The sequence below is a fragment of the Python bivittatus genome, unplaced genomic scaffold (genome assembly GCF_059951505.1).
Source record: "Python bivittatus isolate LINGU-HERP-01145 unplaced genomic scaffold, Pbiv_v1 ctg000330_np1212, whole genome shotgun sequence".
NCBI lineage: Eukaryota > Metazoa > Chordata > Lepidosauria > Squamata > Pythonidae > Python > Python bivittatus.
The window spans coordinates 34,277,453-34,304,919 of NW_028277058.1; the positions used below are offsets into that span (position 1 = coordinate 34,277,453).

The following is a 27,467-nucleotide window of genomic DNA, read 5'->3' on the forward strand; positions in this document are numbered from 1 at the left end:
GGGTGGATGATGGCGGAGCCGCGCCGGGTGCCGTTCATTAGTCTGTCACCCGTGAGGCGACGAGAAGGTGAGTCTCCGGTGCTAGAGCGAGAGACTGGAGGGGGCCGCGAGGCAGAGCAGCCATTAGCGCGTGAGGGCCTGAAACTGCCAGATCAGCAGGAGCACCATCACCACTATGATAACAGTCAGGCAGAACCGCCACCGCAACCTTTCGAATCTTGTCCTCGGCCAGAGTCTCATCCTGTGTCATTACCGCGGGAGATCTGCCGGCCTGAGCCGACACCAAAGCCACAGCAGCTGCCACCCCACCGAGAGTCCCCAAGGCCAGAAGCACCGCCGCTGTCGTCTCACCAGCAGCTAAATCGCGAGAACAACCGGCAGGAATCGCCGCCACCACTGGATCAGACGATTCGCTTGGAGTTGATCTTGAAAGATCCCACGGAAGAGAGCTGCGTGGAGTTCAGCTATCCCGAGTTGCTATGGAGTGGCAAGGCCCGGGTACTGGACCTGCTAACCACTCGTTCTTCTTTACCTACCCTTTCTGCTTCCTGTTTTGTCAATCTTGTCCTATATGGTTGTGTTAGTGTAGTCCTTAGTTTGAGTGCTGTGTGGGGAAAAAGGGAATAATGAGGAAGTAAGGGTTTTAGCATTTTTTAAAAAAACAACTATCAGGCTGGATATAAGACCAAATTGCTACTCTGATTCAGTCAAAAGATGGTGAACCTATAGGAGCTGGATTTTCTACTGGTCTTTGAAGACCCTTTGATACAAAAAGAGCCCAAAGCAAGTAAATAAGTAATTATTTCTGTGCCAGAAAGACTTTGTTATAGTAAATTAGTTTTCTGTTGTGAATGAGCATATCCCTGTGATTTTTATTTGCAGTGTTCTTTCAATATACCTTGCAAGCACTCTTATACCTGTACATAGTTTATGCATTGCATAAACTCTGTAGATTATATATATACTGTATATATGTATAGGAGTGGTGTGAAGGCAAACAAAGATGGGTCAGTATTTTTCTCTTTTACAGACACAGGATATTGGAAAAACTCACTTGTTGATATTTTCATAAATAGTTCATGAGCAAATTTGTGAAAATGGTTTGTAAGTAACCATTAGGTTGAAAACCTGGAGGTTCAGGTTAAATCAACATATATTGAGATTGGTTAGTTGTAACCATCATGTAAATTGGTGGTGAGTTCTTAAAAGACATTTTTATCTAGATCTCAGTATCTTGAATCTATTGTACAAGTTTTGAATGTGATATTAAAAGTTATTATTTGGCAGGAGACTGAGGAACATTCAAGATTAGTAGAATGGTTCTATGAACCAGAGGGATAGAGAATCTTACAAGTGTTGGTATTAAAAGAAGCACTACTTTTGTTTTAATAAAACAGTGTTAGATATCCTTTCAGTCTTCATAAAAGATTTTGGCTATGCTCCATTTTAATATATGTAAAATAGGGGAGGATATCTAAATTACTTTATCCCAGATTATCACAGTAGTAGGCCTATACTACTGCTTTGTCCAGTCCATATTGAGGAATTTAGCACTGTTATCTCTTAGACTAGGGATGATGATGTGCCTCTAAGTATTGTTGAATTACATTTCCCATTGGCCCTTATCTTTGGCCAAATTAGGGCTTATGGGAGATGGGGTTAACAACACTGCCATATGTTGCCCATTTCTACTGAAATTGATGACTACAGTAGAATTATTGGGTGTCCTAATTATTTCAGTGACGATATTGTAAACTTATTTTTTTTCATTCAGATCTGGAGGCAAATACGAATTTGCATTATTTAAATATCTAACACTATTTGGCTACTTATAGTGGAATTTTTAATTGCTACTTTTGATAGTGCTATGGTGAATTTAGCACCAATAATGAATTTAGAAATGTTGATGCAGCCTAATTCATAGAAACTGGGGCCTAATGCAGCTTTTTTGAGAAATGGTCCATCACCGTACATGATCCACAGTCCCTTTTATGTTGCTGAGGTTCTAAAGCTATTGAAATATTCTGATTTATTTTTTCACTTATAGAGAAGTTTACTATGTGAGCAAAGTAATATATTATTCTGGTATTTATGGATTAACAATGGAGCCATTGAAAAGAGATGTCATTTAGTGACAAAATAATTTTTTTAGGTGTTAAGTTCTGATTTGTAGCACCATACTATATAATAGTACTCAATTTACTGCTGCTGCTATTACCAGAATTAGCACTGTACTACCTACAATTTATCACTAGGAAATAGTAACTTTTTCTGTGATTTTTTTTAAACAATCTGTTTCTCTTTGTATAGTGTTGGTTGGTATTTAGAATTCTGCCAATTGTCCCTCATCCTATCTTCTGCTGTTATAATATGAAATGGAGTATCCTCTTTTGCGCGCGTGCTCGCTCTCTCTGGTTTTTTTTTTTTTTTTTGCTGCTATAGTTTATCCTTTGCTGCAAGCCATTGTTCTTGGAATATTGCAGGCCAACAATAAGTTCATAGCAATTTGGATGTTTTGCTTGAAGGTATATTTGAGTATTGTGAGATTTGTATTACAAGAGATCATAATAAAAGCTGCAAGTAGTGATAATTCTTCACTAGAGATGCAAGTATGCCCACATTGTTCAGGCCACATTTTGTAGGATTACTAGTCATATATCTGTCTTAATCCTGGGATAATATTAAACAGGTGGGAACAGTCAGTATAACAGAGGAAAAATCTTGGTAAATACAAAAGAAATGGTATATACACAATATTGTGTCCCTAATTTTATCCATGTGGATTCTGTCTACGCCCTATTCTTTCTATTTGGGAAGGTGAGGCTAGAGAACTCTTGTAAAGCCGTGGACACCGTCCAACATATCATACTGTTATTAAGGTTGCATTTCAATTAGTTTCATGCTTGTGGAAATGATTCATGTGGAAGTTCCATATTTGTATTTTTTTCTTTTTTCACTGATGTATGACAAAATAACATAGTTGTTTGCTTGCCATGAATGTGAATGTTCAAAAATATTATAACTATATATTGTTTTATAGTAGGAATACAGAAGTTAGTTATTTTGTTTTAATGTTAAAACAATCTTGGTTGATTTAAATAAGGTAATTTTTGGCATCATTTATTGGATGGGTGGGCACCCTGAGTCCTCAGAGGTACATGTGGTCCACAAATCTTTTTTGCTGTTTTTAGTCTATATACATATACACATACACATACACACACATACATATATAGTGACTAAATTTCACAGAGATAATAAAGATAACAAAAGAAAAAAATGTGAAGTGAGAAGGTAAGAAAAGTGTGAAAAATACGAATAGAAAAAAAAGAAAAGATATATAAAGAAGCGACTTCCCATCTTCTTCACAGCAGTTACAAACTTTTCCTCTCTCCTCCCTCATTAAAATTACATCATAATTCTCTTCTTCCCATATTCAACCCTTTCTGTTAGAGTCACTTCTCTGACCTGTTGTTAAAAATGGTTTCCTTCCATTTCGAGATAGAAAGCAATTTTTAAAAATCATAGTATAAGTTCTATAATAGTATATTAACATAGTTAAATACAGAAGCACATAAATAAATCTGCAACAATTGTTACTGGCTTATGACTTAGTGTCCTGTATAAACCTAATGTTGGTTTATTCAACAAACCATGGTTAAGCAAACCATAGGTTAGTGATTTATGTGATTCACATCTGGTTGGATTCACATTAAACCATGGTTTAAGGAGCAGTAAATTAATTTAAAAGCACTGTTAGATTACTGGCTGACATTGTAGCTTAGCATAATATGTAAATAGGCCATAGGATTTGGGGTTTTTTGTGCTTTGATGAGAAAAGCAAATAAAGGTAGTAAGCAATCAACATTTGGTCATATATAGTCACTGAACTGCAGGACTGATTCTCATTCAATAGGTCATGGTTACACTCTGTGACAGTGTAATGAGTAATTACAGCCATTAAACTTAGGTTTATGTGCTTGGAGAATGAGAAGGGCCCATCCTTTCTTCTAAGTGTGGTTATAGTCTGTTTAAAACAAGTTAGCTGTGGATTATTAATCTGGCTTGTTTCAACAAATAAAGTTTTAATATGCTAAACTATGATAAATAAGATAAATAGAAGTGAAAACGTCTAATTGCTTTATTACCACATCTGAAATAGTAGTGGGAAGGCTCACTTTAGCACCTTTCCATACATAGCAGCCTAACATTATAAGAACAGCCTGCTAGCTGAGCCCAAGGCCTAGTCTAGCATTTTGTTTCTCATAATGATCTTTCTAGGGTATTTGCAGGCAGAAAATAGAGATGTACCTGTCTCCTGCCATTGTTCTGCAAGTGGTATTTGGAGGCATACAGCTCCCAATTTGGAGGTAACAGTCCTTAATAGTCTAGTCCTCCAATAATAGTTTGACATAACATCTGAACTGGCCAATTAGGTTTTAAACTAGTGTGAGAATGACTGTATTCTTATATACTAAATTGCGTCTTGAATTTATTTTTATTTATTTTATTTAATAGACTTGTCCCCGCCCATCTCCCCAGAATGGGTGAATTAATGTGACATGGTAATGAAGGTGCATTAACCATAATCTGTAGCCATGTTTTGTTGCTGCTTTAACTCATCCGCTTGATACTTTTTGTGATGTATGAATAGGAAATAAAAAGTTCAAGATGAAGTACAAAATGTCCAGCGGCAGTTCTCCTATTTCTTTAAAAAGAAGGAGCTAGGGAAGGATTAACATTCCTTTCTGTTCTTCATATGATGATTACCATGTCTGTAAAATTGGAAAAAATCACTGAACAGAACTGTGGCTACTGCTTCCTTCTAAATTAAGGTGATTGAAATAGAGGCATTTAGAGGGCATGAGAAGAGAGGATAAATGTTTGCTAGAGCAATTTGTGCTCATCTGCTGGATGCCACATGGATAAATCTGCTCGTATTTTATGCAATGGTTGAGTTAAAGTCCTCTAACAATCTATAGGAGTACAAACTTAGACCTCCATGATGTCAGTTTAGCTTCACTCAGCTACATCTCCAGTGGTACTTGCTATACTGCATTAATCTACTGACACCCAGTCTTTGCTATAACGTTCAATGGTGCCACAGAAGAAGAATCTCTATTTTTGCCCAGTTTTTGAATACAATTGAACTTACTGAAAGTAGTATTTTTAGAATTAAGATTTCTGTAATCCAATTTCATGACATTAGATCAGAAGTAATTGTTGATGCTTTTTGATTAAAAAGAAGAATCTTTACGCAGCCTCTAATACAGTTTTGTAGACAATAAATATGAGTTTGTTTGTTTTTTAAATGGCTCTTGCCTGTTACTAGATAAATGCCATATTTGAAATGCCATGTAGGAAACAAGAATGTCTATTTAAAGTATTTTGGAGTCACTGTGCTGCAGGAGATGCAAATGTACAGGAAAGCAATATTTTGCATAGTGATCACAATTTTCCAGTGTCATCAGTAAATTAGTGAACGAACTCTGTCTTGATGGGAAATAGCTACCTATAATATTTGTTGAAAATAATTCTAATTTCTATAATTGAGATGAATATTAATCTGGAATAAACCGTTTAAATGATTGGATTATATTCTGAAGTAATATTTGAGTATAGGAGAAAAATTAATAATTTTCAGATGTCTCAAATTTTATTTTCTGTGACTTTTTGCTCTCAGGACCCCTTCCCACTTTTCAAAATTATGGAGGGCCCCAAAAGTGTTTTTGTTTGTATGGATAATATTTATCAATATTTACCATATTAAAAATTAAAATTGACACATTCAATAAATATAAATAACAATATTAAACTATCAGTCCTCCCAGGTAAACCAGACAGGAAATACAGCCAGGTGAGCTACCTCTACTTTATTGTTAGTCTACCATTAACAGAATCTTGCAAGTCAAAGTACAACCTGCCATCTCTTTTTCCACTTGATAAGTTGGGACAGATCCTTTCTAAGTTTCTTTCTCTGCCCATTACTCAGTTGCAGGCTCCTCCCCCTTTTATCTGATCATCCCCTAGGCAGCATCTCTTCCCCCCATCCCACATTTCATTATGTAAGCCTATTAGATATTAACATAAAATATTTTTCATGAAAAAACTATATATTTTTTAACAAAAAAATAATGAGAAGAGTGATATTATTTCAAATTTTTGCAAATATCTTCAATATCTGCCAAATAATTTTGATTTTGTGGATCCCTGAGAGGGTCTTGGGGGATACCCAGGGATACCCTTGGACCACACTTTAAGAAGCACTGTTTTATGAAATTTTATGAAATTGACTTGATCTCTTCCTTCTCAGAGTTTGCAGAGTTGTAGCTTAGTCTTCACATATTTTATTGTCAACATATTAACTTATTTAATATATGTGGTGTTTTGAAATACTGTGTGTTAAGTTGGTAAGAGCATTAAATTTTGCTAAGTCCTTTTATACATATACTTTAAAGCAATGGTGAACCTTTTTTGAACTGAATCATAAGCTTTGAATGGCATGAAATGGGACTATGACAAAAAACAGGTGCATTTATTAAATTCGGTTAATATTATTCCCTATGTATTTAATGATTTCTCTAGTCTCTTGCATTAAAATTACAATGTGGCATTAGCATTTGGGGTTTTGGAGGCTATATCTGAAGCTTTGGGGTCACAGATTGTATATTTCTGATTAGCATGTCTTGCTGATTCCAAAAGGGCTTATTTTAAATAGAGTTGTTTAGTTTACTTCTGATGCGTTAGATATTAAACTAAACTTGTTAGGGATTCTGATTGCTTTTCCGTCTAAAGCTGCAGTCACAGGTGATAGTTCCTCATCATAATCTGCATATTTAAATATTAAAAGTGACTGGTTTCTTGTTTTCTCTCATCAGAAAAAATCTCTCATTGAAGACCCATTTGATAATGAAGAACATGAGAGACATGAAGTGGAAATGCTGGCTAAGAAATTTGAAACAAAATATGTGAGCAAAATCTGTAGAAATTATTACTATTACAGGCATGAATCTTGATAATTTGTGGTTGTTTCTAATACTTGTTACACTAAGTGACAAATTCAGCTTTTTAAAGATTTTTTATTTAGTTCATGGCAACACATCCACTGTGTTTGCTGTCCAATCATTCCCCCTTCATTCATCCCACAGAAGGCAAGAACCCTCCTGCAAGAAAAATTTTTGTGTTATGTCTAAACCCAATTTCTGGCCATTCTTAAAATAATCTAAGCCAATTTCAGGCTCTGCATTCAGACTGATTCATTATAAGAGCAAAAAAACAGGATTCTCAGATCAAATGTAGGCCTTAACTTATTTCCCGTGGTGAAATCCTTGCTGTCTTACTCACCAGAGGAACCAAGCAGGAATGATTGTTGAAACCTTTTTCTGTTACCCTATAATACTTATCTGCTTCATGTTTTTGTGGTAAATAACTCTTTGTCTAAGTTATCAATATTATTTTATAGGGTGGAAAGATCCACAAACACCGGAAGGACCGAGCCCAAGATCTGATAGATATGGGCTCTGGTTATGATGTAAATGATCCTTTCATTGATAATTCAGAAGCTGTGAGTAAATCTTATCTGGATATTGTACCTTCCTCTGGGAGCTTAAATGTATATGTGATATTCTGAGGTGATTTCACTTCTAGGCATTAGCCATTTACAGGCTTTCTCCAGTTTAGAGATGGGAATACATCAAGTATTTTTGGATGATTATTTAAAGCTGTGTATTTTAAGAAAAGGTTCAGTACTTCATATCCCAGTCTGTGCCTCAGTTACACTTGGACCCTGCATTAGGAATAGGATTTTGGAACAGTCTGAGAGAAGAATCAAGAAATGCTCCATCTGCTTTGTAAAATACTTTTAATTTCAGTGCATGTTTGGCTGACTAACTACAATTGTATTTTAATTTTTTTAGTTGACGTGATTTTATTCTTCATCAAATTATTGTTAAACAATGGAAACAGGAATACATTTTAAATTTGTAATTCAAATAATTATTAAATATGTTGGGGAAGCAGCATTAAAACATTTTAAAATATAAGATACCTTATTTAATTAGACAGAGATAGACGTCTTACGCTACAATCAGGCAGGATTACATAGAAGTAAATTCCATTCTGTTTGGTATAGTATACTTCATAGTAGATGTTCATCTTTACAATATAAGTGTGATGTTTATATTTATTTATATTTATATCCTTTTGTTACATACTGTATCAACACTTACCTATAAAGGACAGAAATGAGGATGAAATTGCATATATTATAAATTATTAACAAAAATAGTTACATGATTATATTTGCCCATAGCTCCTAGTATTAATCAGAAAATGGCAGACATTAGAAATGAATTTGAATATCTATTAAAAAGAATGATTCTTGAAAATTCATTTTTGAAACAATTTTTTTCAAATACCAATTTTAATATTAATTATTGTCCTCCCTGAAATCCTCCTGAAAGGAGCTATTTAGATTAATTTATAAAATATAAAAAACATGAAAAACAATATACCATTATTAAAATTGTAATTTATTTTTCCGTGTTGTAAATCTTTGCACAATTTGACACTCTTGTATTTTTGGGGTAGATATAGAGTTATCAGCGCTGAATTAGAAAATCATTGCAGAAGTACATGCTTTGTGTCTTACACTAATCAGGAGTACAGACATATTCAAATAGTCTAATATCCTTTCTGTTGCATTGTAATAAAGCAAATGCATTGTTTTATATTAATGCATATTAATAATTAATTTTTAAACCTTCCATATTCTTTGCAGTATGATGAATTAGTTCCTGCATCCTTGACTACTATATATGGAGGCTTCTACATTAATACTGGAATTTTGCAGTTCCGCCAAGCCTCTGATTCTGAAGAGGAGGATTTTACAGGAAGCAAAAAGCATAAACCATCTAAAGTGAGTAGAATCATAGAGGGGGGCATTTAGGCTTTCAGATTCAATCCTCTGCTCAATGCAGGAATCCAAATGAAAACTTTCTGGTTGTGGATGCTAATAGACTTTTTTTTAATGTCCAGATTTTGCTTATAATTAAATAATCTATTTAACCAGATTTAAAATAATCATTTAATTATTAAAGTTGTTGTATGCTCTGTTCTTTTCCTTTTCCTCCCTGCTCCCTAAATTTTTAGTTAGGTAAACTAAAAGATGGTGACGACCGTAGCATGAAGAAACGAAAGCGAAAAGAGGAAGAGGCAGAGAAGGAGAAAAAGCCTCGGAAAATTAAAGTTACTAAGCAGTTGGGGTAAGTTTGTTAGTATTTTCTTGTGACATAATATATTTTGTTAAACTGGAAAAAATATTGAATTATTTGTATATATAGCATTGTGAGTTATTTAATTCAATAGAACAAACATAAATATAAGTGAGTTTCAGTATTTTTTTCTTGACACATCTTTTAAAATACTTTCACTAAAATGATAGTACTATATTATGTGCATCAGTTTATTATAAGATAACAAAGAAATGTTCACGTATCATTTTGTACTTTTCCAGACTCAAGGGTTTGTGGATTGAAGCAAGTTAATTACAGTCAATATTCTGAAATAATTTAAAATGAGATTACATTGTGCTTATATTCATCACTTTGCATTGTTTACTCTTCATTGGTATATGGGTAGCCCTTGCCTAGTGACCACAATTGGGACTGGAATCTCAGTCGTCGAGCAAAGCAGTCATTAAGTGAGACGCCCACGCAACCGCTTTGTTGAATGACTACAAACCAGGCACTCCCAGTTGCATTAAGCGATCTCCCAGGTCGTTAAGCGGATGGAGCAAAAGAACTGTCTGCTGAAGGATTTCAGCTCCACTTCAGAAGACAGTTCTTTCGCTCCAGTTTCTTTCCCTTTCCCTTTTTTCAGCAGTGAACAGACATACTGCTGAGAGAGGGGAAGGGAAAGAGGACGGAGCAAAAGAAAGGGGATGGAGCAAAAGAGCTGTCACTCTTTCGCTCCGGCCTCTTTCTTTCGCTCTGCCCTCTTTCCCCTTGCCTCCTTCAGGGGTGAACAGAGCACCTGAAGATTTGAGGTCCGTGCTTGCCCACCACTGAAAGGGGAGGGGGAACCTCCCAGTGGTGGGCAATTACAGAGCTCAAATCTTCAGGATTTGAGCTTCATTCCTGTATACTGCCGCATCTCCTCTGCTTGAAACCTCCTTCCAATGGGGAAGTTGGCAAAGAAGATTGCAAATGGCGATCACATGATCATGGGGCGCTTGGCAACCAGTCATAAATGCAAGCCAGTTGCCAAGTGCCTGAAATGTGACCATGTTACCGGGGAGGAGGGTGGCACAACATTTTACAATGGTCAGAAATGCTTTATGGGCCATAAAGCAACCTTTCTCAGGCCATCGTAATTTTGAACCATTGTTAAGCAGTCGTTAAGCAAGGACTACCTGTAATTTAATCTATATATTCTGCAATATTCTAATATTAACTAATATGAACTTTTCATATTTTTATTAATTGAGATCCAAGTTGGAGAAGCTTAATTATATCCATTTATATTGTTTTATTTACAGGGTAATGGCGTTAAATTCACACAAATCTGAAAAGAAGAAGAAAAAGCTATACAAGGACTCTTTTTCATTGGCTGCTATGATCCGGAAATTTCAGAAAGAGAAAGAAGCCTTTAAAAAAAAAGAGGTTAACCTGAATCCCACAATAGCAGCTACCTGTTCTACACCCAATAAACTTCCTATTGCCCCTGCCATTGGTGGTAATGATGTGTCTGACTTGAATCTCAGCATTACAGATCCAGTCCTTTCTATTTTTGGCAGCACTAATGAACGTGAGCTCCTGCAGGAAGCTGAAAGTGCCCTGGAGATGCTGGGAGACATTGATTTTGATAGGTTGCTTGATGGTACCTCTAATGGCAGCCCAGTATCTGAGCCTATAGGGGAAAATGGAAGTGTCACCCAGCCCCCACATACTGCTGAGGTCCTGACACTGAAACAAGTGCCTGCCCTCCCAGAAGGTCTGCCAGGACATCTAGAAAAGCGTATTGAAGACCTTAGAGTTGTAAGTATATCTTTATTACTGGGCTTTTTGAAGAACTATTAAAGTCAATGTTATTTAAAGCAATGTTAAGATAACTTCAAGATATATATAGTTCATATGAATTGAATTAAATGTTCAAATATTGGACTTCTGCTCTAATATTGTTATTTCTTTTGAGAGACTACAAATGGCAGTCCCTAGCAGTGTTCATTGATGGCCTGTATGAAATCATTTAATCATCAATATACATGCTCCCAAAGTTATAGGCATCCATCTGTTTTTGTATGACTGAAATTCCAGTAACACAAGTTTTCATTGTGTATTAGAGCCTAGTGATGGGATCTATATTTTCCTGTTTAATGAAAATTTCATTGAAAGATGTAATATTCCATTTTGGTATCTAGAACTCATATGCTGTTGTGACTGACTTTTAAATATACATTAACTTAATCCTGAATCATAAATACTCATGTCAACATAGCTTGAGATTTTGAAAGATATATGGTATTTATATTTCTTCTATTATATAGATTTAGGTTTTAGAAAACATCTTGTTCGATATGAATGTGCAGTAAGTTCTTCTATACATTTAGTCTTTTAGCTATTCTTTGCAGAAACCATAGCACTTAAAAATGTATTAGATAATCTAATCTTAATTGTATATTCAAACACAATTGAAAAGCTTAGTAAGTTTTTAAAATAAAGTAGAATTAGAAGGATATCAAATATCTTATATGCTATGCCAATATATTTAATTAGAAGCCAATTATTTTTATTACAGTTCTCAAATATAATAATTTTATCTCCCAGCATTATATGTAGTGACGGCATAGTAGCTGTGGTATTCTAGAATAATTATATGATACAAACTGTAGTAGCTTTTCTAAAGACTGTGAAAATATCTTACGATTACAATAGAGCACAATTTGATAGTTAAATTATCAAAATTCCTGGGCTGAGGTGCAGTTTTATTGTTGTTTCTAGGCTGCCAAGCTCTTTGATGAAGAAGGCAGAAAGAAATTCTTTACACAGGACATGAATAATATCTTGCTTGAGTAAGTGCTTATCTTGTTTTTGAGAAAAATATTAAGATTAGTAGAATAAATTTCTTGAGCAATGAGTAGGTTTTTAAAGTAGCCCATAGAAGTATTAGAATAGTGTTTATTTTTGAAGAATATATTTGTGTCGTTCAGGTTTTGTAGTTTATTTAGTCATAATAATATTTATCTAACATTCCTATACTAGTTGAAGCATATTTATAGCATTGGCATTAATCACAGAGTCTTTTAAAAAGAACAGCAAATGAGGAAAGCACTGTCCCCTATAACAGCCAATTCTCAGATTTTTTCCATAGAGAAAATGTGAACTTGCTTGAGAATGGGCAGTAATCTAGAGTCTTGTCCATGTGTTCCTTATTAGTTGTGAATTTGTTTTCTGTTCATCAGTATTGAGATGCAGCTACAGGAATTGAATCCTACTGTCCGCAGTGGAGTGTATTCTCATCTTGAAGCTTTTGTGCCATGCAATAAGGACACATTGATAAAACGTTTGAAGAAATTGCACCTCAATGTCCAGGTAAAACTGCCCAATTAAGATGCATATTAATCAAGACACATCATAGATGGGTCAGAATAGGTTCTATGTAGAATGAAGCATTACCTACATGGTAGGCCCACCATATCAAGGGTACATATATAAATGGTTATAAAAGATTTATATACCATTCTTTTTTAAATAGATTGACTTACTTTCCTAGTACGTTGTAATCTAGATCATATCACTTAGACTTTCCTAATACAGTATGTGGCATCTGGGGATTGCCTATATTGCTTTCATGATTAATGTTCTCTTTTGAACTTCTTTACTTTTGTATTAATTTGTGAGTTAAATTTCTAGTTCCAGACATTTGAGAAAGTTAGGATAATTTTTTTAAGGAAGAATTTTCCCAAAGAACCTTTGGGGCTGTAAAGTTTTAATGTTTAAACATATTTTATTACTATGTTCAGGCTCTCTCACACAACTGTATACCCATTAATTAGAAATTGCAATCCTTAGAACAGACTTTCTAAAAGTAGCCATCTTATAACTATTGCTGATTTTTAATTATTATTTTAATTTTAAAAAGTATTTGAGAACTGTTGTGGTTGTACTTTTTAAAATGTTGACTTTTAAAAATGATGATTCAATTGTGCATAAATTAAAATTCAATCATAATACAGTGCTATCATAATTAGACAAATCCCTGATACTTTCTGGATTGCTGACTTGTTTTTATGCTAGATTTAAGAATATAGTATGTTTTGATTTAAGAACATTTTTCTTTAAAGCACTAACAAGAAAATAAGTATTTTTTATTCCACTGAACTTATCTGATGGTCTGGAAAATTTGGCCCATAAATTTCAAAGTTACCTTGTTGGTCTGCTGGGCCTTTTCAAGGGAAAGGGGGAAAAAGTATATATTTTTTACCTTAAAAAGATCCAGAAGTAGGAACATTGAAGGATGAAATTGGCTAGGTAGATATAACTATAGATATATATTTTTCTAGATAGTTGTGGCCATGTTCTTGAGCCTGAAAAAAGCAAGACTATTTTTGTTTAGCTCTTCAAGATGACTTCCTATATGTTAGTCAAGCATAGTCTGGCCGCTGGGTGATTTCCCACTTCCCTGGGATTGGTTTCCTACAAAACAAGCTTCTTTTTTTTTTTCTTGGTCTTTCTCACTATAACAAATTGAGAGTTGAGTGGCACCACTTCTTAATTGGCAGATGACTCTTGTGATGAATAGACAAAGTTTGCCAGCAGACGGTATCTTTGTATCTCATATTCCAAATCCCAAGAAGGTTGGAGGAAACCAAGACAATTCTGGAAAGCAAAATACATCAAATGAATTCTAGGTGTCCTTCCACTCTGCATTTTTAAATTTTCAGATTTCCGTGTACATTCTTGGATTCTGTTATTTGCAAATACAGTTAATCCCATCTTGGCTATGGAAGATAAATAGTGAAAAACAACTCTTTTATATAAAATACAGGAATGTACTAGCTGTATTATAATGCTCGTTATTTGTATCATTGCCATGGTCTGGATCTTTGTTCTTGCATTCCAGACCTAACAACCTAACCATGCCTTTTTGTCCTTTAATTGACTTGCTGCCAGTACAACTGCATTACTATGGTGTTTTAAATTATTATTTTACTTTTTTATTTTTTATTCTGTTTTATAGATTGTAACCCATTGTAAGTGACCAAGCCATATATACTTCAAAAAAATAAAGATGTTTTGAAAAGAACAATATAGGACAGCCTCTTATATTATGCCAGTTTAATTTAATTTAGTTTTGCTTATCTCCTAAGAGGGTTTTTCTACTGCAGACTTGCTTCTCCTCTCATATTAACAATTAAACATATATTTTTATTGTTGAAATGATACACTAACTTTATTCTTCATGACATCAGACTTTAAAAAATTCCAGCTGTTTTAGAACCAAGTTATTTCAGAAAATAAAAAACACTGAAAGTTGTTCAGGGAGAAAGGGTTAGGCAGCTTCAGGGAAGCAGTGTGTGAATGTATTATATTGCTTGTATCATTGTTTTGATGGTAGTATCTTTTTAGGATGATCGCTTGAAGGAACCATTGCAAAAATTGAAGTTGGCTGTCAGCTGTGTCATGCCTGAACAACTATTCAAATACCAGGAAGATTGCCAGGCACATAGTCAAGCCAAGAATGCCAAGTATGTATACCAACCAAACAGAGCACTCTTTGGCTAATGTCAGCAGTTGGGGGCGGGGGGTTGTTAAAAGAGCAACTGACCTCTTTTATTAGAAAATATGAAGTAGCAGATGTGAGGAAATTATACTTTGTGATTGCTGTTGCTCTGTTTACATCTTATATAGATTCTGCTTTTTGCAGTACATTAACTCTGGGAATATAGTAGAGATGTTATGAGATGGACATATCCCTTGCTCTCAAAAAAATACTGAATATCTGCCCATGTATTCATCTTGGCTTTCTTCTGATTGCTGTCTTAGCAACAGCAGCTCCGGAAGCTGTCTTTATGCTGTTCCTCTTGCTCATGACAGCCTCTATTTACCTAAATACCTATATTCTAGATTTTAGCTTTACCATTTTCCCCCCAACATTTCCTTGCATGCCCAGTTAGTATTGAAGTTGTAAGTTAAAATCTTTAGCACATGACAGTTGCTTAATTTCTATTAGAAAAGTTATTGCCTGAAGTTCAGCAAACAGTGATGTTGCAATTTAGGTGGGGTCTCGCATGTAAGAAAGGGGTTACTATTAGTGGCCACCATCTTAGTCCTACAGCTAGTTGCTGGATTCATTGGTACAAGCAAATGATCTATTTGAAATGCCTCAAGGACCATTCCATTAAAATTGCCTTCTGTTTTTAAGTCTTCGAGTTTCATTTCTGTTGCTGTCAGTGTAGGGGGAGAGCCTTGTTAGTCTCTGGCAGCAACAAATCAGAAGCAGTCTGGTAGCAATTTGATTAACAAGCATTTTGTTAGTTGGAAAAGTTGCTACCAGACTCCTTCTGGCTTGTTGCTGACATACATATTAGCTGACAGATGGTAGTTGTTCTTATTTTTTGTAAAACTTAATAGGCAGATGAAGCTTCTGACAAATCTTGCACTAAATCAGTTCTGTAAATGTACCAAACCATCAAAAAGCACCTGACATTCTTGAGTTGCTTTCTATTCAATCGTACAACTGATCCTTCTTGTCTCATGCAGGTATTTCATACTGGTAGTTTTCACAATTCTTCCAATGAACTGAATGGAAATCTGGTCAATTCACTTTCCAAAATATGTACAGATATTCAGTGTCTTTTTAAGGAGATAGAATGCAAATACCAACTTCCTATCTAGAGTTCCAAAGCATCAATTGCAGATAAGCAACCAGCAGATATCTGAGTCTCTCTGGCAATGGGGAAGTAAGCATACGTGTTTCTACTCTTTACAACACTGTGATTATCTTTTTGTTCCAGAATGCAGGCAGAAGATGAGAGAGACAAGAATGGTTCAGAGGAGGAGGATGATGAGAAACCAGGAAAGAGGATTGCAGGTCCAAGAAAAAAATTCCACTGGGATGAGACAGTGAGGTGTGATACTATATTGTTTGATAATCCACTAGAGATATTTTAAATTACATAGCACAGTCTAATAAAACTTATTTCAGACCTGTCAGAAAAAAGTGGTTCTGAACTTTTTTCCTGAGATAGAGCATGGTCACAAATGTAACTGTAATAGCTAATACATGCAGTTCTGGAGTGGAAATAAACTGCATGAAGATATAAGAGAAATAAGACTTTTAATCTTGGCTAATGTGAACTCATCTTTCTTGATAATGTACTGCTCCCTAGATGCTATCTAATATTCACTCTATAGTTTCCCATACTTTTCATTGTGTAAGGCTTTGCGTACTTGGCTATATTGGCATTCTTGTCCCAGAATCTTTGCTTTTATTAAGTAAATGCTCTTTGGGTCTCTGCACTGCTAATCCTAAGTATTTGATTTGTCTTAGCTCCTATGTGAGTGGTTATCAGAAGGGAAGTTAAAAGGAGTGTCAAAGAAATGAAAATAATTTTGCTTTGCAGACTATAGAAATCTGAAATGTGCATGGTATTTGCTTTACATTCTCCACTGGCTCTGTTATGGATATGTGGAAGGAAGAGAAGTTGAATATTCACTTCTGTGATAAGCTTATATTTACAAAGGAAAAGAATTGTCTTTGTGGTTCAAGAAATCAAGTAATTTCCAACTCACTTTCACCTTCCATCCTCAACTCCCCATTTGCTTATCTTCATTTCTTAAACCCAATTCTGTATTAAGGTAATTCTTACACAGTTTCGCTTAACATATTCTCAATTGTGTGAAATTAGTATCTGTAATTGCAGTGTTCTTGGGTAACCTGGAAATGCCTGTTTTAAGTTATAGAAAAGATAAGGTAGAGTACAAGAAACTGAAAATACGGTTGTATTATATCATGTGGAATACCATGTAACTATGTTGGTTAGTTAAAAGTTATTGTTGAATAATCCTATTTTTAAAGAACGTCTGAAAGGTAAATGAGTAACTTTGACAAGTGATGCTTGTTGTACTGAAGCCTGTCAGGTTTATTTCAACAGGACTTTGCTGTGTAATCTTGTCAAGATAAAGCTGGACTGTTATGAGCTAGAGCCAAATAAAAGTCAATCTGCAGAAGATTACCTCAAGACATTTATGGAGACAGAGGTGAAGCCTCTTTGGCCAAAAGGTTGGATGCAAGCTAGGTATGATACCAATTTAAGTCAAATATTCTTATTATAGACTTTATAATATATGCTGTATTAAGTTTTGGCAGAATTCAGGCATATGCTATTTTTCAGATCCAGTTATGATACGTTTCTGAAATAGTGTATATGAAATCATTCATTAGTTCTAGTTTCCAGGTTAGTGCCTGTAGGCCCTAAAGTAATATGATGCCTGTGATGCTCCTGTTTATTCTTTTTCTTTTTAATCTGGTAATGCTACATTTCTGGGAAAGTGCAAAAGTGATCCAGCTGATTTTCTTGCACAGCCATCAGCAAATGAGACTTGCTAATTGCATCCAATGATGCTTAAATTTACAAAATAAACATTATAAGCCATTCCTTTATGGTAAAATATAACAGCATAGATGGCCACTAAATACAAAGGAAACATTATTTTTTTGTAACCCAAGGGAGGTTTTGGGCAGGGGGGAGAGCAGTTGATTAGTTTGGTATCTCTCTGCAATGGGCCTACATAAATTTTTGAAGTCATTAAATAATCTTGCTATTGTGACAAAATGTGACACTGAGTTGAAGTTGATTTATCCATCAAATGCAAATAATCTGGATTTATATAGCTGTTCACAACATAGGCTGTGTAGGAAAGTTGTATTCCTTTTAAGCCATGAGCAGAAACCTTTTGGTACCTGAAGGCTACACAACATTTTGGACAAGATCAAGTGGCACAATGAATATGGCTGGGCTCCACATAGTCTTCAAGGGCAACCCCAGGTAGAGCACCTTTCAGTAATCCAGTCTGGAGGTAATGAAAGCATAGATGACTGTTGTCAGAGTTTCCCACTCCTAAAAGGCCATAGCTGGTCCTGGTAAAGGCATTCATTGTCATGGCTTCCACTGTTGAGCCAGATGGAGCCATGAATTGAGGAAAAACCTCTAGTTATAGACCTGAGCCTCCCCCAGAGATAGTTGGGGAGCCCTCCAACTATAACTGCTGGACTCTGATGTGAAGCTGTCAACATCAATTTTTTTTGGCCTATCTAAAGTCTTACAGCCTTCATACTTCAGGTAAGGACCTACACAACATCTCCTATTCAACTCTGAATGGAGATGTATAACTGGGTATCAACAGCACATTGGTAATACTTCCCTCTCCCCAAACCAATGGATGATGTCTCCCAGAAACTTGTGTAGATATGAAATAGCATGGGGGAGAGCACCAAGCCCTGCAGCACCTATGAAAGAGGCCACTGTCCCAACCACTCATTCTCCAGCACTGTTGACTGATACTGCTTACTCGGGAAGGAGAGGAACCACTGTAATACAGTGGCCCCAACTCCCAGTTCCCATAGGTGGTCCAAGATGTTATCATGATCAGTGGTATCAAAAACAGCTGAGAGATTTAACAGAATAAGGGCAGCTGCACTCTCGCTGTCCAAGTTCTTATGGAGATCGTTCACAAAAGCAACCAGTGCCATTTCTGTCGCATACCTGGATCTAAATCCTAACTGAAAATGACCTGGCCAATTAGTTTCACTAAGGATTCTTCACCCTGAATTACCACAATCTTCTCCAAGATGTTCCATAAAAATGGAAGTTTCAAGATTAGACCAAAGTCATCTAATATGATGAAGTTGGCATGGCTTCTTCAGGTATTACTTTCCCTCAAGGAGGCATTGTTTTCCACCACAAGCACTCCAGACATCTTTTCTATCATTTCATTTTCTGGAGCTCTTTGGTAAATCAAAGGCCCCTTCTAGGATCTTTGATCAGGGAGAGGTTGTGAGAGTGCATTTTTGTCTAACACCTTAGCAGTATCTATGTTCCAGATGCCTCCTAACTAGGCTTGTGGAAGAATTGTCTACTATATTGCTGGAATTTAAGAATTAAGATGTTTCTGCTGTTCCTGTTTGTCATCCTAAACTTAAAAGTTTAATAATAGTTTAAACTTATTAATTTAATAGTTTAATTCATAGCAGCTTGCTTTTCATATAGATAAGAAATTTCAGGTATGACCAGAAATTTAAATACAGGTGTTTTTAACTATGATCTGCAGTTTGGTGAAGTATGGCCAGTTGCTGCTGAAACACAAAATGCCATTCTATCTAACTCCTAATCAGCCATAGTAATGGAGAACTTATGATAGTCTCAGAATCTGATCAATTCTCACTTTAAAATTTTTATTTATTTTGGTAACCAATCAGTGTAAGTACAGCTATTATATCAGTGTGGAACTTGATAAGTCACTTTAAAAACAGACCAACAGTACAGTACTAAGTTTAGAATTTTGGGGAAAAAACCTGAAATTAAAATAATATCAGAGTTAGAAAGTTCTGTCTTTGCTCTGCTTTTTGCTTTTTGGTATGTACTATTGCCCAAATGTAGCAAGATCTAAAATGTTTATGTCTGAATGGCATTTTATGGAGTAACAAAGATGTTCATTTGGAAGATTAAAAAAAACCCCTCCTTCTCCAGACAGCATGATGTCCATTAATGTAAGGATGGTTCATTAATTGCCTAAGAACACTTAAAATAGGAATATCCCTTTCTTAGAAAATGGGCAAAAGAGTACATGTTCTTTTATGCCTCTTCTTCTAGAAAGGGTAGAAATCAGCTGAGTGGTTTGGTTCAAGTGTTGCTGAAATGGAGAAATTAACACGTGAGCATGCTAGATAATCTCCATCTTAATAATTAATACTTAATTTAATTTAATACTCAAACTATATTGGCTTTTTGTGGGAAGGAAGCCTGTGCACATATAGTACTCAAGTGTTGTCTTCCTTTTTAGCCAGAATGTTACATGGGAGCTAAAATAATTTCTCTACTGCAGACATTTGTGCTGAACCTAAATGCCTGAAGGAAGCCAGTGTCACTAGAGCAACATTAACAGAATCATCTATTTCAGTAATGCCTAAACAGGACTTTAGCTTTTTAAAAAATGAATTCTGAAGATTATAGCTCATCAGGGCAGAGTTGAAAGAGGTTATTAAAAAGTAGAGAGCTATACTGATATAGGAAGTACTGCAGAATCTGTTAAAACAGTTACCTAACTTGAGACAGCTTTAATTTTACTCTATAATTTTAATGTGCAATATTATTTAGCATCACAAGAGATTGCAGGAATAATTTACTAACTACTCCTTTATTTCCCTCCAGTGCATGGAAAGGAAACATCTAGAGTAGGAAGCCACTCTATACAAGTAGAGCAGATTCTTGTTATACATGTTCATGATGTGTGTGATGAGGATGTATAGATTGGAACTTGAATGTTAGAATCAAAAGATACAAAGAATACTAGGTGCAAGGGATTCAGCACCCCAAATATTTATTTTGATTAGTTCTTTTACTTATAATGAATACTGTCTAGTGCCAACATACTAATAATGTGAATGTGTGTTCAGAGTGAACACATTTAAAATAGTTTATCACTGAACATCTCACTTTGGTGTAGCATTATTATAAATTATAATCAATTTATGAAACTTCACATCTTCTACTATTTGTTTTATTGTCTTGCCTACTTTAGGAAAGTCAACCCAAATACATATACTTCACTACATTAGCTAAATCAATCTTTCATACTGCCTTGATTCAATTGTTTGTAGCTTGACTGGGACAAGTGTGCTCTATACACATGTAGCCTTAACCAACTTTTTGAGGATTGGAAATAACAAATATTGAATTAAAGAAGTTGGTTAATCAGTTGTATAACTGTTGGCCAAATGTTTTATTAAAGACTGATTAGGTAACAATAGCACAATCTTTAACCAACTATTAATGTATATTCAGTGTGGTATTTATATATTTGGCTCTTTATGAACACTGATACTTGTTTTCAGCCTTGAAGAATTTAGACTGAAAAGATAAAAACAAGCCACAAAACTTTAGGCTAAGTAAGAAAATATAAAAAGCTTGGGGTGAAGGGAGGGGAGGAAATCAACAGCTTATCTATGAGAGTGTTCCAAGGTTTGGAATCTGGCTTTATAAAAAACAACAAATGATGTATCAGTGAGATTATAAAAGTGTGTAACAGTAGCTGTTATTAGGATAATAGAAACATAGTTGAATGTGGCCATTTGGGTCAGTGGGTGATTGCTGTATGTGTAAGTGTATGTGCTGTAACAAACCACAGTGATGCTAAAATAATGGCATATGTGACATCACACAAACATTGCAGTTATGTATTGTATCACAATGTCTGATGCAAGGACTAAGTCTTGGCATTACATGGCATTATCATTTGCTTCCCTTTGCCCCTCTCCACCCACAGATGCTCATGCCCTGCTTAGAACAGAGATCCAAATAAAGTATTCCTGATAATGATTTTATAGCTTCTGCCTGAACACATCCAGCAAATGAGAGCTCCTCAATCCTTAATAGACATGTTATGGTTTCTACTGTTAAACTCCTCTCACAATCACTTTTTTCTAACATTCAGTAGCAATCTATGTTTCTGTAACTTAAATCTATTATTCTGTGTCGTACACTCTGGAATAGAGACTAGGTCTTGGTATCCTTTCAGGTACTTGAAAGGTGTTAGCCCTGTCAGTCTTCTCAAGACATAAATCTCTGGAGGAATTGTGTATATCTCTTTGTACAACTTAGTTTCTACCCTCTTAATCTCATTTGGGTTTGTTTGAACCCTTCTTAAAAAGTAGCATCTAGAACTGAAACAATACTTCGGTTTCACCAATGCAGAATAAAGTAAAACTATTATTTTCTGTAATTTGTAAACCATGCTTCTCTTGATACAGCCTAAAATTACATTCCCCCATTCCCCCATTTTTTTTTTTTGCATTCATATCACATTATTAACTTATATTCAGTTTGTAGTCAACTACTCTTTGAAGATCTTTTGAGTAAAAAACTCTGTTAAATTTCATTCTATTATTTAAGCCACTTTTTGTAACTTTTCAAGATCCTAGTTTTGAGACATCAGTTAATTTTATAACTGTTTCCTCCATCTTTTCTTCCAGGTCATTAATAAAACATTGAAAAGTAGAGATCTTAGGATTGAACCTTGTAGCCCATACTTGATAACTCTTGAGTTTGATGAGGAAGCAATGATGAATATTCTTTAAATTATGCATGTACTTAATAGTCATGCCAGCAATCTGGCACTGAACCTATGAGTATATCATGGGGTGCTTGATGTTTGCTAAAATCAAGATATATTTTGTCTACAACGTTCCTAGAATCTGCTAAGAACTTTATCCAATCAAAAAATGAGGTAAGATATATCTGGCAAAATTCATTCTTGACAAAATCATGCAGACTTCTGGTAATAGCCTCATTGTTTTCAAGGTGCTTGATCTCCTTTGCTTTAGAATCTTACTGGGTATCATGTTTATACTGTCTGTGTCTGTGTGTGTATGCCTTTGAGTCAATGTTGACTCCTGGCAACTGCCTGGACAAGTCCCTGAGGTTTTCTTGGCAAGATTTCAGAAGTGGTTTGCCATTGCCTGCTTCCTAGGGTTGAGAGAGAGTGACTGGCCCAAGGTCACTCAGTTTGTGCCCAAGGCAGGATTAGAACTCATGGTCTCCAGGTTTCTAGCATGATGCCTTAACCACTACACCAAACTGGCTCTCATGGTTATACTTATTGATCTGCTTTCTGGATCCTCCTTTACCTCCTTTTTGATGATAGACACAGTATTTGTTTTTCTCCTGTCATCTGGCACCTCCTCATTCTTCAGGATTTCTCATAGTACCTAAGAGTTTGGGCAAGCCTTCAACAGGTTTCTTCAGTAATCTAGAATGGGAATCATCTGGCCTGAAAATGTCAGCTTATTTGAGATAAACCGGCATTCCCTCCCCCCCAACCCTCTAGCTCTCAAGCATCAATTCTACCCTTCCCTCTTCTTCAGAGTTGCCAGGTTGAACACATGGCTTCTTGTTGGGGAGGACTGAGATGAAAAAGTACTGCCTTTGATTTATTATTTGTTACTGTTTTTGCCATCTTCATTGATTGATTGATTGATTGATTGATTGATTGATTGATTGATTGATTGATTATGTGCCATCAAGTCGTTTTCGAGTCCTAGTGATCACATAGATTTTCTCCATGATGATTTATCCCTTATTCTTTCAAGTCTCCCAGTGGTGCACTCATTGCCTTCGTAACTGAGTCCATCCACCTTACTGCTAGTTATCCTCTTCTTCTCTTTCCTTCCACCCTTCCCAGCGAGCTGAGTCCTCGCATCATGTGTCTGAAGGAGGATAATTTGAGCCTGGTCATTTGTGCTTCAAGTGAGAACCCCGGATTGATTTATTCAATGATCCATTGGTTTGTTTTCTTGGCTGTTCATGGTATTCTCAGGAGTCTTCTCAAACACCAAAGTTAAAAGGCATCAATATTCTTCTTATCCTGCTTTTTTGAAGTCCAGTTTTTCTTCCATAGAATGTCACAGGGAATACCATGGCTTGCAGAATTCTGATCTTTGTAGGTATAGGCACATCACGGTATTTGAATATCTTTTCCAAGGCCTCAATGGCTGCTCTACCAAGTGCTAGTCTGCGGTGTATTTCTTTTTTTTAATAATTTTTATTGGAGATTATATAAAACAGATAAAACTAATACAAAAATCAAATACAAAAATAGATTTTAAAAAAGGAGAGTGCAAAGAGAAAAAAAAATCCCCCCACCAAAAAAAAGTAATAAGAAACTTCCCCCTTCATCCCCAGCAAGTATATACAACATTAATAATTTATCGCTGTCTCTTAAAATACTACCAAATACATCTTCATTCCATACTTCACCGTATTTTCTATAAACCCATCTCTAAATCCTCAGCTCTCCTTATTAATATACATAAAGTATAAAGATTAATAGACATAACTAGCAACATAAGCATTTAGTCCCCCTTTCCACTTAAACATAATCCCCCAATCCCTCTTTTAATAATCAGAATCTCATCGCAATTGACAATTAAACATTACAACAACCCATAATTCAATTAACAAACATTTCAAAAAAAAATTGAACCCAAAAAACTATTAAACTTTACCAGAAATAATAATCCCTTATTTATATACCAAAAATAGTAATACAAATATTACAGACTAATCCATTACACCCAATTGGACATTCCAAAAAAGAGTTATCCAGTCAAAGTAACCATTAAGCATTGCCAAAAATAACAAACCTTTACTTACCCATAATAAAATAAACCAGTTTTATATTTTTTGTTCTTCTTCCCATCAATCCTTGAATCCTATATATAAAGTTCTAAAATCTGCCTTTTTCTATTATTCTTGTCTCTTCTCTCGAAATCCTCGTCATCTTTATCAAAGTCCATATGTATTTTCACTGTAGCCACTCCTATAAGTCTCTTATATTCCAATTTAAACGGGTAATCCACATCCTCCTTTTGGTACATTATTTGTATATCTTTTTAAATTTTCAAATGATCATCCAATTCCATTTGTAAATCCAATATTTCCATCTCTTTCTTGTAGGTTACAATTTTTAAGTCCACCTTAAAATCCATTTCAATTATTTTCCAAGAAATTTGGGAACTTGGTTCTCTTCAGTAGCAACTTTTGGTTCCAATATAGGGTTAAATATTCCTAGGATTTCTTGAGCCAATTTAAAAAATGTTTCCTTTAAGGTGGCTATCTGGTGCTGTCTAGTGATTAACCTTCAAGATTTTGTTATCAGATCAAAATGTAAACATAAAATTCTTTCCCACACAGAGGATCTTTTTAATTAACTTCCAAGTCTTTCTTTAAATCAATTTCATCTAAATCCTTAGTGTTTAAAAACTTTCCAAAGAACAACACTATATTTCCCCTTTTGTTATATATTACAAAAAATAAAGATCTTACAAAGCTGGAAACATGTAATTTTCTTTCTTTTTAAACTGACTGAAGAGCACTCACCAAGTGAATGTCCAAGTTACAGCTCTGAAGGTTTTTCAATCTTAATGAAACAATAAGAAAAAAAATTAACTTCAAGGTGATTAAAAAGATGAGGTTTGGACAAAATTTGAGTCCTTAAAAAGGCTATATTAATGGCTCAGAGCATGATGAAACCCATGTTTCCCAGCTGATTGCAGATGGTTTCAAAAACAACAGTTTCGGCTACTGACTCACCAAAAAAACAACAACAACAACCAGCTGTCTGGAATGCATGAGGGTAGTCTCAAGATCTCTTTTATTCAGAGAGAATTATGGACAGTCTAGATCCCTCATCCAGCTGCCTTTCAGCCACAATGTCCCTGCAAGCTGCAGGTATCATTCTCCAGCTTCACCGGAAGCAGACTCCACTGTGGTGTATTTCTTGACTGCTTGTTCTTTTACTGTTGATGGTTGATCCTAAAAAGCAGAAGCTATCCACCACTTTGATATCTTCATTGTCAGTTCTAAGGCTACTCTTGAGTAGACATGGGATATTGGTGGGATCTAGGCTTCAGGTAGCGTGCTGTTTGTGTAGTCACGTGCTTGGGGCAGGGGAAGATATTTGATTTCTTTTTCCCAAAAAATCCACAAAATCTGTATTTTTCTTGTAATATGAGAGGTTCCATAAGTGGAGAGGGCTTGGGGAAGAGGGGGAAGAGCATATTTTCTGCAAATGGTGCTGTTGAAACCTTTGAAAGTGAAGAGAAATTGATCTTGTTCCTAGTGGATATCAGATTTATGAGTTTGTAGCCAATTTTTGCCCAATACTATCAGGATGTAAAGTAGTTGTGGTATACAGTGGCAAGAATTCTGCATGATAATTTATCATGGAATTATGTGTTGCAAAATGGACCAACCCAAAGAGGTTGGCTGTCAGTCATTTCCACTAGCATTGGCCTTTCTAACAACTGTGTAGGTAAGGCAAAGTGATACACCATAGCTTTATCTATGGAATTAGCAATTGTACCCAAATCTAAAAGAGCTGAAAGTTGTATTTCTGGGCCTCTGTGGGTGTGAAGACTAACAGGGGTAATAAAATTCACTTGCCTGCTGTTGGCCATCAGAACTCTTCTTAATTGTTGAGGGGGCCTTGTCAAGCTTTTGGGAGAGAGCCTGCAAAATTTCCCAAAGATGAGGCTCTGGAGTAATTCAGACATTTACTTGTTAGGTGACATGCATTTCCACAAGTATGACACTTTACTGTCAACTCAGAGTATGGAACTTTAGCAGGACAAGCCATAGCTAGCTGTCCTAGAATTCCATAGTAAAAACACAAAACCAGGGCTCACCTTCTTTGTTTCTCGGCTGCAGACAAGGATTTCTTCACTGTTCCTATTCACACAGGGTCCACACTATTGGAGTTTGAGGAGGCAATGGGGCAGTGGGGGGGGGGAGCAGAGATGATGAAAGTCTATAAAAATGTCTCCCTTTATTGTATCCTTTATGCTTCAACTCCTTCTGTCTATCAATCAGCATGCAATACTGAAATTGCTCTTCTAAATTCTCTGATGTGCCCTGTCTTACTAATCCATCCCTCAGTTTATCAGAAAGTCCTTCCCAAAACTGGTCAATCAGGGCAAAATAATTTCAATGCACATCTCTGACATACAAGTGGAAATCAACTACATACTCACGAACTTGGTGATTTCCTTGCTTCAGCTTGTAAATCTCCCGATTTGCGGTGTCTTTTCTGGCCGCAATATCAAAAGCAGCTCTAAATCTTTGCATGAAATTCTGGTAGTTATCTAAGACTGCATCATTGCTCTCAATGAGCGGAATTGCCCATCAGGCTGCTCCTTCCTTCAACAGGCTGAGAACGAAGGCTACTTTACTCCGATCAGTCGGAAATTCTGCTGGTCTGTCCTCCATGAATAATTCACATTGAGTAGTGAAAGTCAGGAATTGATCCTGTACCCCTCTGAACTTCTCCGTCAGACTTCCAGGAGATCAAAGTAACAGTGGCTGTGGGGCAACTTGTGGGGCCACTCCCAGCTGAGGTAAGCCTTGTCCCAGATGCTGTGCTAGCTGTATCATGGCATTGTGCAGGTTGGTTATCTGTGTATCTACCTGGTGTTGATGCTGCAGTAATGCCTCGGCCACTTGTTTTGGCAACAGTGGCTTGTCTCAAGGATCTATTGCCATATTCTAGGTCTTGAAGGCAAGGTCTGATGCCTCTCTAGTAGAAGATAGGATTGTTGTCAATGCTTTGAGGTAGAAAATATTAAGAAAGAGGAGCAGCAGGGGTTTCAGGAATGCTCTTTATTGTGGCAGGGTATAATAACAACCCTGAAAG

General features: G+C 35.7%; 1 protein-coding gene across 1 annotated transcript in view; it reads left to right on the forward strand.

The window, feature by feature from the left end:
• UBN2 (ubinuclein 2) overlaps positions 1 to 27,467 on the forward strand; it is a 76,028-nt gene continuing 48,561 nt past the window's right edge. The window contains exons 1-11 of the mRNA XM_088141946.1: positions 1 to 498; positions 6,879 to 6,968; positions 7,463 to 7,564; positions 8,780 to 8,917; positions 9,151 to 9,263; positions 10,538 to 11,036; positions 12,000 to 12,070; positions 12,461 to 12,590; positions 14,628 to 14,746; positions 16,016 to 16,129; positions 17,156 to 17,299. Of these exons, the coding sequence (XP_087998072.1) occupies positions 7 to 498; positions 6,879 to 6,968; positions 7,463 to 7,564; positions 8,780 to 8,917; positions 9,151 to 9,263; positions 10,538 to 11,036; positions 12,000 to 12,070; positions 12,461 to 12,590; positions 14,628 to 14,746; positions 16,016 to 16,129; positions 17,156 to 17,299 (2,012 nt within the window). The 5' untranslated portion in view covers positions 1 to 6. The remainder of the gene's footprint in view (positions 499 to 6,878; positions 6,969 to 7,462; positions 7,565 to 8,779; positions 8,918 to 9,150; positions 9,264 to 10,537; positions 11,037 to 11,999; positions 12,071 to 12,460; positions 12,591 to 14,627; positions 14,747 to 16,015; positions 16,130 to 17,155; positions 17,300 to 27,467) is intronic.